At 34.4% G+C, this 12,199-nt stretch overlaps 1 protein-coding gene and 2 pseudogenes across 1 annotated transcript; all 3 read left to right on the forward strand.

The window, feature by feature from the left end:
• Positions 1 to 903: 903 nt before the first annotated feature.
• LOC131873959 (ATP synthase subunit alpha, chloroplastic-like) lies at positions 904 to 3,278 on the forward strand. Its single transcript, XM_059217147.1, has 3 exons — positions 904 to 1,080; positions 1,285 to 1,357; positions 2,815 to 3,278. The coding sequence occupies exons 1-3, from the start codon at positions 904 to 906 to the stop codon at positions 3,276 to 3,278; spliced, it is 714 nt and encodes a 237-aa protein (XP_059073130.1).
• A 5,256-nt stretch (positions 3,279 to 8,534) lies between these two features.
• On the forward strand, positions 8,535 to 9,083 carry LOC131027916 (ATP synthase subunit a, chloroplastic-like; annotated as a pseudogene).
• Positions 9,084 to 9,244: 161 nt separating this feature from the next.
• LOC131027959 (small ribosomal subunit protein uS2c-like) lies at positions 9,245 to 10,198 on the forward strand (annotated as a pseudogene).
• Positions 10,199 to 12,199: the final 2,001 nt, after the last annotated feature.

Consider the following 12,199-nt stretch of genomic DNA (forward strand, 5'->3'; position numbering starts at 1 on the left):
AGTCTCTAGCAAAAGACAATGTATAAAACTATTTCTCTCATGTGTAGATTCAAGTATGCAAAGACTTCGCTATTTATTGACAAAGATTGGTTTTAAGTAAATCATAGGATTAAAAAAAAAAAAAATTCTGTTATTCTCTTATCCTGCGCCCATATGTACTAAAGTTCACATAAATAAATAAGATCATTGCTAAAGTTCACATAAATAAAGAAGATCCTTGGCAATGTTAGTTTTGGGAAAAGAGAAAAAGGTTGTGACACTAAACTATTAAAAAATGGTATTATAGAATGATTTGAGTACATTGTTAAGCTTATCCTATTATTTCGATCTTATTTTTGATAACGTGTCTTTGTAAAGGGGTGAAGACCAGGCTCAAGTAGAGAAACAATCCCTACTGGACGTATAACTCGAATAAAACGAATAAAAGTAAAATTTAAAGCAAACAAGACGGACAAGAAACACGCCTGTTAAAGCCCGTAACTAACTACGCATTGAAAACCCGCAAGTTTCTCCGTTTTTACCATAAAAGTAAAATTTAAAGCAAACAAGACGGACAAGAAACACGCCTGTTAAAGCCCGTAACTAACTACGCATTGAAAACCCGCAAGTTTCTCCGTTTTTACTAGAACACTAACTCCGATTGGAGATCAGCAAAATATACGTTCGAAAAATCTCACCATTTTCTCCCAAGAAGATTGGTTCTTAGTCATGGATAATACTCTACAGATTGTTCAAATTCAAATTCTCAAGAGAGTCAAATTTGATTGAAAATAATGCATGGCTACACAAAAAAAAAAATAATAGCCGAAGTTTTTGGAATAACTCTAAATTTTCTCACAGTGCAAGTTTTAATTCTATTTAACTACAGGGATTTGTTAACAAGTTACAAACCTAACAGCGATGATGGCTTCCAGGAGAGAAACTGATAATTCAAGGTTCATCCATGGCACTAAAAGAATGAGAATCACTTGGAATAGGATTAGCAGTGAAGAAAATGAGTCTTATACCAATTCGCTCACACATGGAATTGGGCCACGCATTGAGGATGGATCAATCGAAGATACACATGGCAAGGGTAAAGTGAGAAGTGGAGAAGATAATTCTATTGTTTGAAGATGCAAGACTGACCAAAAAACTGCAATATTTCGTTTTACATGGAAAGATATCATGATGATGTGGGTGTGCACCTCAAGTTTGATTCAAAGGAAAGGACTTATTAGGTAATTGTTATAATTGGATGTCTTTATCTTCTCAAAGACATACATTGGTTGTTTTGATTTATAGATCTGGCAAGCCGAGATGGCAAAACGGAGATGGCAAAACAAAGATGTTCACTTGGCTCAAAGAGTAAATGGAAGTATGACAAATAACTATTTTTCAAGCATTTTTATGTAGAAACAAAACTTCCTGTTTTTCTAAAAACGGAGTAGATTTGGGTACGTTTGATATGAATGGAGATTACAATGGCAAGTTTCTTTGTATTTTGTGTAGAATTTTTAACCTGACCTGTCCTCTCTGAACCAACTGATTAGCAAACAATAACAGCAAAAAGAAAAATTGCAAAAAGAAATCACAATTCAGAATAAAAAACAAAGTGTCTTGTTTTTTTGGAATTGCACACACCAATATCTTTATTGAAGCTTAATTAAAAAAAATTAAATAGAGGTTGTATATATAAAGAATTTGCAGCCTAGAAGAATTAATAATAACTAATACTCTCAAACTAAAAAAACAAACTACTCCCTAAATTAAGAATACAACAAGTGCTAAATTAAGAATATATAAAAAAACAAACTACTCCCTAAATTAAGAATACAACAAGTGCTAAATTAAGAATACAATAAGTGCATGCACAGCATGCTTTATTTACTAAAAACAAATTCATGCAAAAAATAAAACTAAAAATAGTCCTAAAGATTAATGCATGTTGGAGTACATGCTTTATTTGCATGAATAAATAAAAAGCTATTAACTAAACTAATCTAGCTGCATGCTAGATTAGCATCAGTTATCAACATACTCCCCCTTGATACTGAGAGGGCTGACAATCTTATCTCGTAGTGCTATAAACTGAGCTTTCGCAACCGCTTTGGTGAATATATCTGCTAGCTGATCTGGGTGTTGATGTGCTTCAATTCGACATCCTTCTTCTGCACCAACTCTCATATGAAGTGATATTTCAAATCAAAATGCTTTGTTCTGTTGTGATGAACCGGATTCTTGGCTAACTTGATGGCACTCACATTGTCACAATAAATTACTGTAGGCTGAATTTGTTTTTCTCCAATTTCTTCCAAAACTTTTCTGAGCCAAAGAGCTTGTGTACCTGCTGAGGTAATTGCAACATACTCCGCTTCTATAGATGAGAGAGCAACAATACTTTGCTTTTTTGAGCTCCAGGTAATCAAACCAGAACCAAAAGAAAAACAATTTCCAGATGTAGATTTACGGTCATCCATACTACCTCCCCAATCCAAATCACTAAAGCCTACTAGATTGAACTTTTCAGAAGAGTAGTAATGAATACCAAAACTTAAATTCTCTTTCACATACCTCAAAATCCTCTTGGTTGCCTTCATATGTATTTCAGATGGATTTTTCATATACCTTGAAACAAGTGAAACTGAATAGGCAATATCAGACCTTGTGTGGATTAGAAACATCAAGCTCCCCACAATACTTCTGTAAGTTGTCTCATCAACTAAATCAGCACCATCATCTCGACATACAAAACTCCATGAGCACTTGGAGATGTCTCAGCTTATATTCCAACTAACGTAATTTCCATTACTGACGGGCAAATCTTCTTATCAGCTGATCTATTCAATGCAGGAATTCAACCTGCCATTAATGTAGGTCTTTCCATATCTAGAGTAGGATCCGCAGCTCAGATGAAAGCTATGAAACAAGGAGCTGGAAAATTAAAATTAGAATTAGCTCAACTTGCAGAGTTAGAAGCTTTTGCACAATTCGCTTCTGATCTTGATAAAGCTACACAAGATCAATTGGCAAGAGGTCAACGATTACGCGAATTGCTCAAACAATCTCAATCAGATCCTTTAGCAGTGGAAGAACAAATAGCTATGATTTATACTGGAACGAATGGATATCTAGATGCATTAGATATCGTACAAGTTAAAAAATTTATCCTTAAGTTGGGCGAGTATTTAGTAAAAAATAAACCCCAGTTTGGAGAAATTATACATTCTACTGGGATATTGACAGAACAAGCAGAAGGCCTTTTAAAAGAAGCTATTCAAGAAAATATCCGATTTTGATTTTCAACAGTTCGAAAAATTGAGCGATTGAACCATTCTTTCTGACATTTTCTCCAACTTGATGAATGCTGGGTAATTGTATCTTGCGTTACATTATTCAATTTTATCCAATTTGTTCGAATTGAATCTTCTAAATTGCGACTTAATGTTTTGATTAAATAGATTCTATTTAATATTTTTCGTAATTCAAAATTGAATTCCAAATAGTATTTATTCCATACTTTTTGTAATTCCAAATAGTATTTATTCCATACTTTTTGTAATTCCAAATAATATTTATTCCATACTTTTGTCAATTGAAAAGAATATCTATTGAATGTTTTTACAAATTCAATATAGAATCTTTTCAATACTTTAGGACCATATTATGAAGGAGTCTCCTACTGATTCCGAAGGATCAAATTCCATTAGCTTTTTCAGTTTAAGTGACAAGAAGATCGGAAAAAAAGCAAAATCACGCTTTGTAGGATTTGAACCTACGACATCAGGGTTTGGAGACCTGCACTCTACCAAACTGAACTAAGAGCGCTTTTTTTTTAAAGCAAAGAAGGGCCTTTTTTACTCTTAAAACATTTTGCATGTGGTATGCCTCAATCACCGATTCCATTAGCTTTTTCAGTTTAAGTGACAAGAAGATCGGAAAAAAAGCAAAATCACGCTTTGTAGGATTTGAACCTACGACATCAGGTTTTGGAGACCTGCACTCTACCAAACTGAACTAAGAGTGCTTTTTTTTTAAAGCAAAGAAGGGCCTTTTTTACTCTTAAAACATTTTGCATGTGGTATGCCTCAATCACCGATTATTGATGTTTCTTTGAATAAAAATCGCTCAATTTTTTTTTCTTTTCTTTTATAAAAAAAAAGAAAGATTACTAGGTAGGGAAGACAAGATTTGAACCTACGACATTTTGTACCCAAAACAAACGCACTACCAAGCTGCGCTACATCCCTTTTAATCGTGAGTATTTTTATTCAATATTTCATATTTTAAAAAAAATCAATTTTGTTTTCCACATTTATCCGCCTTGATTCCCATTTGATTTCATGAATAGACTGTATACACGGATCTATAAGATGTCTATTTATTGATAGTACTACTTGATTACTATCACATGTTCATGTTCTATTAAAAAAAAAAAAAAAAAAACCAACTTGTGCAAATATCTGTTTGTAGTTACTCATAAACTATGGATGTAGTTGACCATATAATATATCCATCACAATTGAGAAGGAGAACTTACAAACAATGCAAGATATAAAAACATATCTTTCCACAACGCCTGTGTTAGCTGCTTTATCGTTGGGATTTTTAGCCGGTTTATTAATTGAGATAGATCATTTTTTCCCAGATGCCCTTATTTTTCCCTTTTTTTGACTTTCATTTTCCTCTCCCGCGAATCCGAAAGAACGGAATAGCCTAGTAAAAAAAAACATTCTAAACCTCCTAAACCTTCTAAATATCCTGTCTGTCTAAAAGAAAAACAAAGATTATGTTTTCATTATGGACTTACAGAACGCCAATTACTTCAATATGTTCGTATTGCTAGAAGAGCCAAGGGATCAACAGGTCAGGTTCTATTGCAATTACTTGAAATGCGCTTGGATAATATCCTTTTTCGATTGGGTATGGTGCTTACCATTCCTGAAGCCAGATAATTAGTCAACCATAGGCATATCCTGGTCAATGATCGTATAGTAGATATACCAAGTTATCGTTGCAAACCCTAAGATTTTATATCTATAAAGGATAAACAAAGGTTGAGAGATAGAATTAATAACAATATAGATAATTTTTAGAAGGATAAGATGAGGGTGCCACCCCATTTAAATCGTATTAAAAAAAAGTCACAATATAGTGGATTAGTTAAAAATAAATAGATAATAATCGTATCGGTTTGAAGATTAATGAGTTATTGGTCATAGAATACTATTCCCGTCGAGTTTAAATTGGGAATGAAAAGAAAGGATCTCTACACATCTGTCCCTTTGTATGTTACATGACAATGTCATTGTCAATAATACATTGATTGATGAATTATATTTTTAATATTTATTTTTTTCCTTTGCCATACCTTTACTCTTTTTATTTTCTCTATCAAAAAATAGAAGGATATTGCGGGAGGATGAAAGCATCTTATTGGGTTTAGATTCATGAGAAAATGATGCAAAAAAGACTAAGGCGAATATACGGAAAGAGAGGGATTCGAACCCTTGGTAAACAGAAGCCTACATAGCAGTTCCAATGCTATGCCTTGAACTGCTCAGCCATCTTTCCTATACGATCTCTTCATTTGTCGACAAAATGAAAAGAACAAGTTTTATTATGTGATAACTTACTTTTGCATAAGTAAAGTATTTATGAAATCTGGCATAAAGACAAAAGAGTATTTTACCACACTCCTTCTTTTCTTCTTATTTCAAGATATTTTATTTTTCTCAATCTAATCTGATTATTTTATCTTATCCGGGGTTTTATTGCCGATCCAATTGTGAAATTAAGCCAGATCTATTGATCCAGAATGATCCTATATACATACATATATTATGAATCATTTTTGATAAGCGTAAGATTAATAACATTAAATTCTGAATAGTAACATTTCTTGTCGGATATCATAAGTCCACAAGCCTTTTATAGCTTCTTCTATTTCTTGATTAAAACGAATGCGACCAACGATTGTTCAAATGTATTTATTAAGTATTTCCCCCACTCTACCTTTTCTTATTCGAAAATGATCATAGATTTCGTAGAAGATACCTAAACATTCATATTGAGCTTCGATAGGAAGTTCTTGGTTTACTGAATTAATAATAGAGGTATCTATCTCTCTCCCCCATCAGAGCCATAAAGGACTGTCTAAATCAATTTTTTTTTGTTCATAAGCTTTAAGCGCATCATCATAGCTATAAAACGAAGGCGAGACGATCTTCTTTTTTGAGCTATTTGGATGGTACCTATTTTCATAAATACCCTGGTTTTTTTGAAGAGTTGATCTATAAAGTCCTAGAAGCATATCTTGAGTTGGTACACAAATAGGATCTCCTATGGTTGGAGAGATAAGATTGAGATGAGAAAACATAAGTAAACCATGAAAGAATCCTTCAACAACCAGATCTTTTTTGTTGAAATTTTATGGGGAAATAGAACAATATCTTTGATCTTTTTATCAAAATGAGTTCGATCGGGAAAAGATCCATATAACAACGATTATGAATTAAAAAATCATTTAATAAGAGGAATTAAAAATGATTTGCATTCATACACATAAGAATTCCAAAGGAACAGGGAGAACCTCGTATTTTCTATCTGTGTAATCAGAGCTTTCTGCAAATTTTCTTGACTAAAACTATTTTTCCATTCATGGAGAATGGATCGTAATAAATGCAAAGAAGGAGCATCTCGAATCCAATGACGAAAAATTTGAACCAAAATTTCCGGATGAATTGAGTAGGGCACTCATATATCTTATATATAATTGGAATGTGGTAACTTATCCTCCATAAGAGGAAATAGGCAATGGATGGATCGGAGACTAGTCCACCCATTCATTCCTTCTATGAAATGTTTTGATCGCATTGCGAATGAAACTTCCAAGACAATTGTAAAACCTTCTAGTATCGATTTAGAATAAAAATTCTTATTGCATTCAATCAATTTATTTGGGTCAGGCATTGATGAGCACATTGAACTATCCATGTGGCTGATAGCCTTCATAGCCCAGGCACAATGATGCAATTATCAGGGGCTCGCTCTACCACTGAGCTAATAGCCCAGTAGGCCTCCCCAGTAGTAGGGGATGCCTGCCAAAAGAAAAAGAAATCCTCTTGTTCGCTTGCCTTTTTTGAGACCTTATTTGTGTATGTGTTTTTTTTTCTTCCTTTTTTATTAATGAATGAAAACTTGTTTATTATGTGAAGTTTTCATTCATTAATAAAAACTAAAAAAAAGAATAAGAAATAGTGAAACTTAAATTAACAATGTTTTTATAAGTATGATTAAGTATGATTTTTACCTCTTAAAAAAAGAGAAATAGAGAAATTATTTCAATAATTTCTCTATTTCAAATTCAATATTAAACTAAAACAAACACAGAAAATAGGAGCCTATCAACTTGTCTCGACCTAGGAAAATGAGCTTACTTATGAACTTCATTCTTACTTTCATGACTATCAAGTAGCAAACTTCACTGCCGATAAACAACAAAAGACTCCAGCTCTTGCAGATGGATCCTCGTGTCACTTGCTCTCTTTCGCAAGCATAACAGTGTATGAGCTCAACAAGCATTAGCTCTCCCTGAAAAGGAGGTAATCCAGCCGCACCTTCTAGTATGGCTACCTTGTTACGACTTCACTCCGGTCAGTAGCTGTGCCTTGGGCATCTCCATCCTTGCGGTTAATATAATGACTTCGAGCATGGCACACTTCCCTAGTGTGATGGGCGGTGTTTACAAGGCCCAAGAACAAATTCACCACCATATGGCTGACCGGCGATTACTAGCGATTCCTACTTAATATAGGCGAGTTGCAGCCTACAATCCGAATTGAGGCCAGGTTTTTGAGGTTAGCTTGCCCTCGCGGGGGCGCAACTCTTTGTCCTGGCCATTGTAGCATGTGTGTCGCCCAGGGTGTAAGGGGCATGATGACTTGACATCATCCTCACCTTCCTCTGGCTTAACACCGATAGTCTCTTCAGGGTTCCAAACTCTTATGGCAACTAAACACAAGGGTTGCACTCATTGCGGGACTTAACCCAACACCTTGCGGCATGAACTGATGACAGCCATGCACCACTTGTGTCCGCGTTCTCGAAGGCACTCCTTTTTTTCAAAAGGATTCATGGCATGTCAATCCCTGGTAAGGTTCTTCGCTTTGCATTGAATTAAACCACATGCTCCACCGCTTGTGCGGGCCCCCATCAATTCCTTTGAGTTTCATTCTTGCGAACGTACTTCCCAGGCGGGATACTTAATGCATTAGCTATAGCACTATACGGGTTGATACGCACAACACTTAGTATCCATCGTTTACGGCTAGGACTACTACTTGCAAAAAGGTACTTAAAAAAATATGTATGGGAAACAAAATAAATCCACTTGGTTTTAGACTTGGTTTTACGCAAAACCATTGTTCCCTTTGGTTTGAAGAAAGGGATTATTCCGAAGATCTTCGAGAAGATGAGAGAATATATAATTGTATTGAAAATTATGTACAACATATACCCTGACTGATGATAGTGTAAACAATTGAGGAATCGGTCATTGAACCAAAATCATTTCTTTTTGAAGTTCATCTTTCTATATAAAGGGTAATATGGATATTTTACAATTTCCTATTAACATGCTGAATTATTTCTACGAGATATCCGGTGTGGAAGTAGGTCAACATTTTTATTGGCAAATAGGGGGGTTTCAAGTTCATGCACAGGTACTTATAACTTCCTGGATTGTAATTGTTGTCTTATTAGGTTCAGCTACTCTAGCTGTTCGAGACCCACAAATCATTCTGAACAGAGCATAAAATTTTTTGGAATATGTTCTCGAATTTGTTCAGGACCTGGCTAGAACTCAGATTGGCGAAGAAGAATATGGTCCCTGGGTTCCTTTTATAGGGACTATGTTTCTATTTATCATTGTTTCTAACTAGGCAGGTGCTCTTTTTCCTTGGGGAATTATTAAATTACCTCATGGGGAATTAGCCGCACCTACAAATGATATTAATACCACAGTAGCTCTAGCTTTGCTCACATTAGTAGCTTATTTTTATGCAGGTTTTACAAAGAGGGGTTTAGGCTATTTTGGTAAATAAAAAAGAAGCTAGTAAAAATAAAAAAGAAACTAGTAAAAATAAAAAAGAAACTAGTAAAAATAAAAAAGAAAAAATCAAAACGAGCAAAGCAAATTGTTAGATTTCATTTAAAAAATGAAATGAATAATTGTACCAAGTACGCTATGGCAAGAAATCTAACCCATTCCATTGGAATGTAGATATTACACATAGTAAAAAAAGAAAAGCAAAAATGACGAAAAAAAATTGGAACATCAATTTGAAAGAGATGGTAAAAGTAGGAGTTCATTTTGGTCGTGAGACCAGAAAATGGAATCCTAAAATGGCACCTTACATTTTTAAAGAACGTAAAGATAATCATATTATAAATTTAACTTACACCACTCATTTTTTATCAGAAGCCTATGATTTTGTGTTTGATGGAGCAAAAAGAGGAAAACAATTTATGATAGTTGGTACAAAACATCAAATAGTTGATGCTGCTAAATTAGCTGCTTTAGCAGCTCGATGTCATTATGTAAATAAAAAATGGCTCGCGGGTATGTTAACTAATTGGTTCACTAAAGAAGCAAGACTTGAAAAATTCAAAAATTTAACGAAAAAAAAAATACGGGAGGATTTAATGGATTTACGAAAAAAGAAGCAGCAATACTCAAGAGAGAATTTACGAAAAAAGAAGCAGCAATACTCAAGAGAGAATTGAACAAATTGCAGGAAGATCTAGGGGGTATTAGATACATGACAAAATTGCCCGATATTGTAATAATTCTCGATCAAAAAGGAGAATATACTGCTATTCAGGAATGTAGAACTTTGGGTATTCCAACAATTTGCTTAGTTGATACAGATTGTGACCCAGATCTCATGGATATCCCAATCCCAGCCAATGATGATGGTAGAGGACCAATCCGCTTGATCCTAAATAAATTAATTTTAGCAATTCGCGCGGGTAGAGAATTGTACTATAAAAAGTGAATTCAAAATAAAAAAAGAGAAGCTATAACTAAGTTGGCTACTATTCCCAAATCTTATAGAATAGATTAAGATAATCTATTTTGATAGAAATAAAGAAATCTTCTTAATCAATCAAATAATCATTCCATTATTTTATTTTGTAGCCTGACTGATGATAGTGTAAATAATTGAGGAATCAGTCATTGAACCAAAATCATTTCTTTTTGAAGTTCATCTTTCTATATAAAGGGTAATATGGATATTTTACAATTTCCTATTAACATGCTGAATTATTTCTATGAGATATCTGGTGTGGAAGTAGGTCAGCATTTTTATTGGCAAATAGGGGGGTTTCAAGTTCATGCACAGGTACTTATAACTTCCTGGTGGAGGCAGGGTTACAATCAGTCATATTAAATTTCTTCAGCATATCTTGTGCATACTTTGTTTGACAAATGAAAATATCATCCTTACTTTGATAAACCTCCATTCCTAGAAAATATTTCATTAGACCAAGATCTTTCATCTCAAATTCTTTCATCATAGCAACTTAGGAATTATCTTTCATCTTAGAACTACTACCCATATACAAAAGATCATCAACATACAAACTTATGATGAGAATATCAGTACCTTCTTGTTTGTAGTATAGGGTAGGATCACTCTTACTTCTCTGGAGGCTATTCTCCTGAAATTATCCATCAATCTTGGCATACCACGCTCTTGGTGCTTGCTTGAGGCCATACAAAGCCTTCTTCAACTTGTAGACATAATTATCTTTTCCTTCCACTTTAAAACCTTGTGGCTACTCCACATATACTTCCTCTTCTAAGTACCCATTCAAGAAGGCACTTTTCACGTCCATATGATGTATGCTCCAATTCTTCTGAGCTGCTAATGAAATCAACATTCTTATGGTCTCTTGTCTTGCTACTGGTGCAAATGTCTCTTCATAGTCAATTCCATACTTCTGTGTGAAGCCTTTAGAAACTAATCTTGTCTTGTGTCTTTCAACACTCCCATCGTTGTTAAATTTGGTCTTGTAGACCCATTTGGTGCCAATCCTTTTTTTTTGTCATGTGGAAGTTCTGTTAACTCCCAAGTGTCATTCCTATGAATGGAATCCATCTCTTCTTCTATGGCTTTCACCCAAACCTCATTAGTACATGCATCTTCGAAACATGATGGTTCAAAATCAGCCTTGGCTAATAAAGTAAAATTCATTGTCTCACCTATTAGGTTTTCTTCATGTACTTGATTTCCACTCTTCTAGTAGATATCACTCAATCTCCTTACCTTCCTTGTAGAACTTGGAGAAGAAGCTGGACTAGAACTTGGTACTAAAGAACTTGATGAAGGATTGCTTGGTGGAGTTAAACCACTGGATATAGAAACATTAGTTGGCTGCTCATGATCAATATCAGCAATTATATCATCATTCAAAATAGATTTTGGCTTCTCAACATGGCCTTTTTGATGACCATAAGCTCCCCCTTCATCAAAAATCACATCTCTTGAGACAATAAGCTTGTTAGTGAGGGGATTATAAAATTTATAAGCCTTACTTTTCTCACTATATCCAATAAAAATACATGACTCACTCTTTGGATCTAATTTCTATCTATTCTGATCAAGTACATGCACATAAGCCAAACAACCAAAAACTTTGAAATGATTAACATGAGGCCTTTTTCCATACCAAGCTTCGTAAGGAGTCATCTTTTCTAGTGTACTGGTGGGGCTATAGTTGAGGATGTACACCAATGTAGCAACTCCATCTCCCCAATAAGAATTGCTCAGTCCCTTGGTTTGTAACATGCACCTTGCCATTTCAACCACAGTACGATTCTTCCTTTCAACTACTCCATTCTGTTGAGGTGTGTATGCAGTAGTAAGTTGCCTCTTGATGCCATTAAAATCACAATAACTTTGGAAAGCCTTTGAGAAAAACTCTCCTCCATGATCAGTCCTTAAACATTTGCTCTTGCACGCTTTCTCATTTTCCACAAGGGCTTTAAAATTCGTGAATGTATCCAAGGCTTCATCTTTGGCCTTCAAAAAATATACCCAACAATTTCGTGAGTAATCATCAATAAAAGTGATGAAATATGATGACTTACCCAAACTCTTAGTCTGCATAGGACCACATATATCTGAATGAACAAGCTGAAGTGGGTGATGAG

This window comes from Cryptomeria japonica, chromosome 3 (assembly GCF_030272615.1).
Source record: "Cryptomeria japonica chromosome 3, Sugi_1.0, whole genome shotgun sequence".
Classification (NCBI taxonomy): domain Eukaryota; kingdom Viridiplantae; phylum Streptophyta; class Pinopsida; order Cupressales; family Cupressaceae; genus Cryptomeria; species Cryptomeria japonica.

Coding starts and splice junctions, on each gene's coding strand:
- LOC131873959 (XM_059217147.1), top strand. CDS start 904: ATGGCTTCCAGGAGAGAAACTGATAATTCAAGGTTCATCCATGGCACT. Junction 1,081..1,284: donor ATACACATGGCAAGGGTAAA/GTGAGAAGTGGA, acceptor TTTGATTTATAG/ATCTGGCAAGCCGAGATGGC. Junction 1,358..2,814: donor GGCTCAAAGAGTAAATGGAA/GTATGACAAATA, acceptor TCTTCTTATCAG/CTGATCTATTCAATGCAGGA.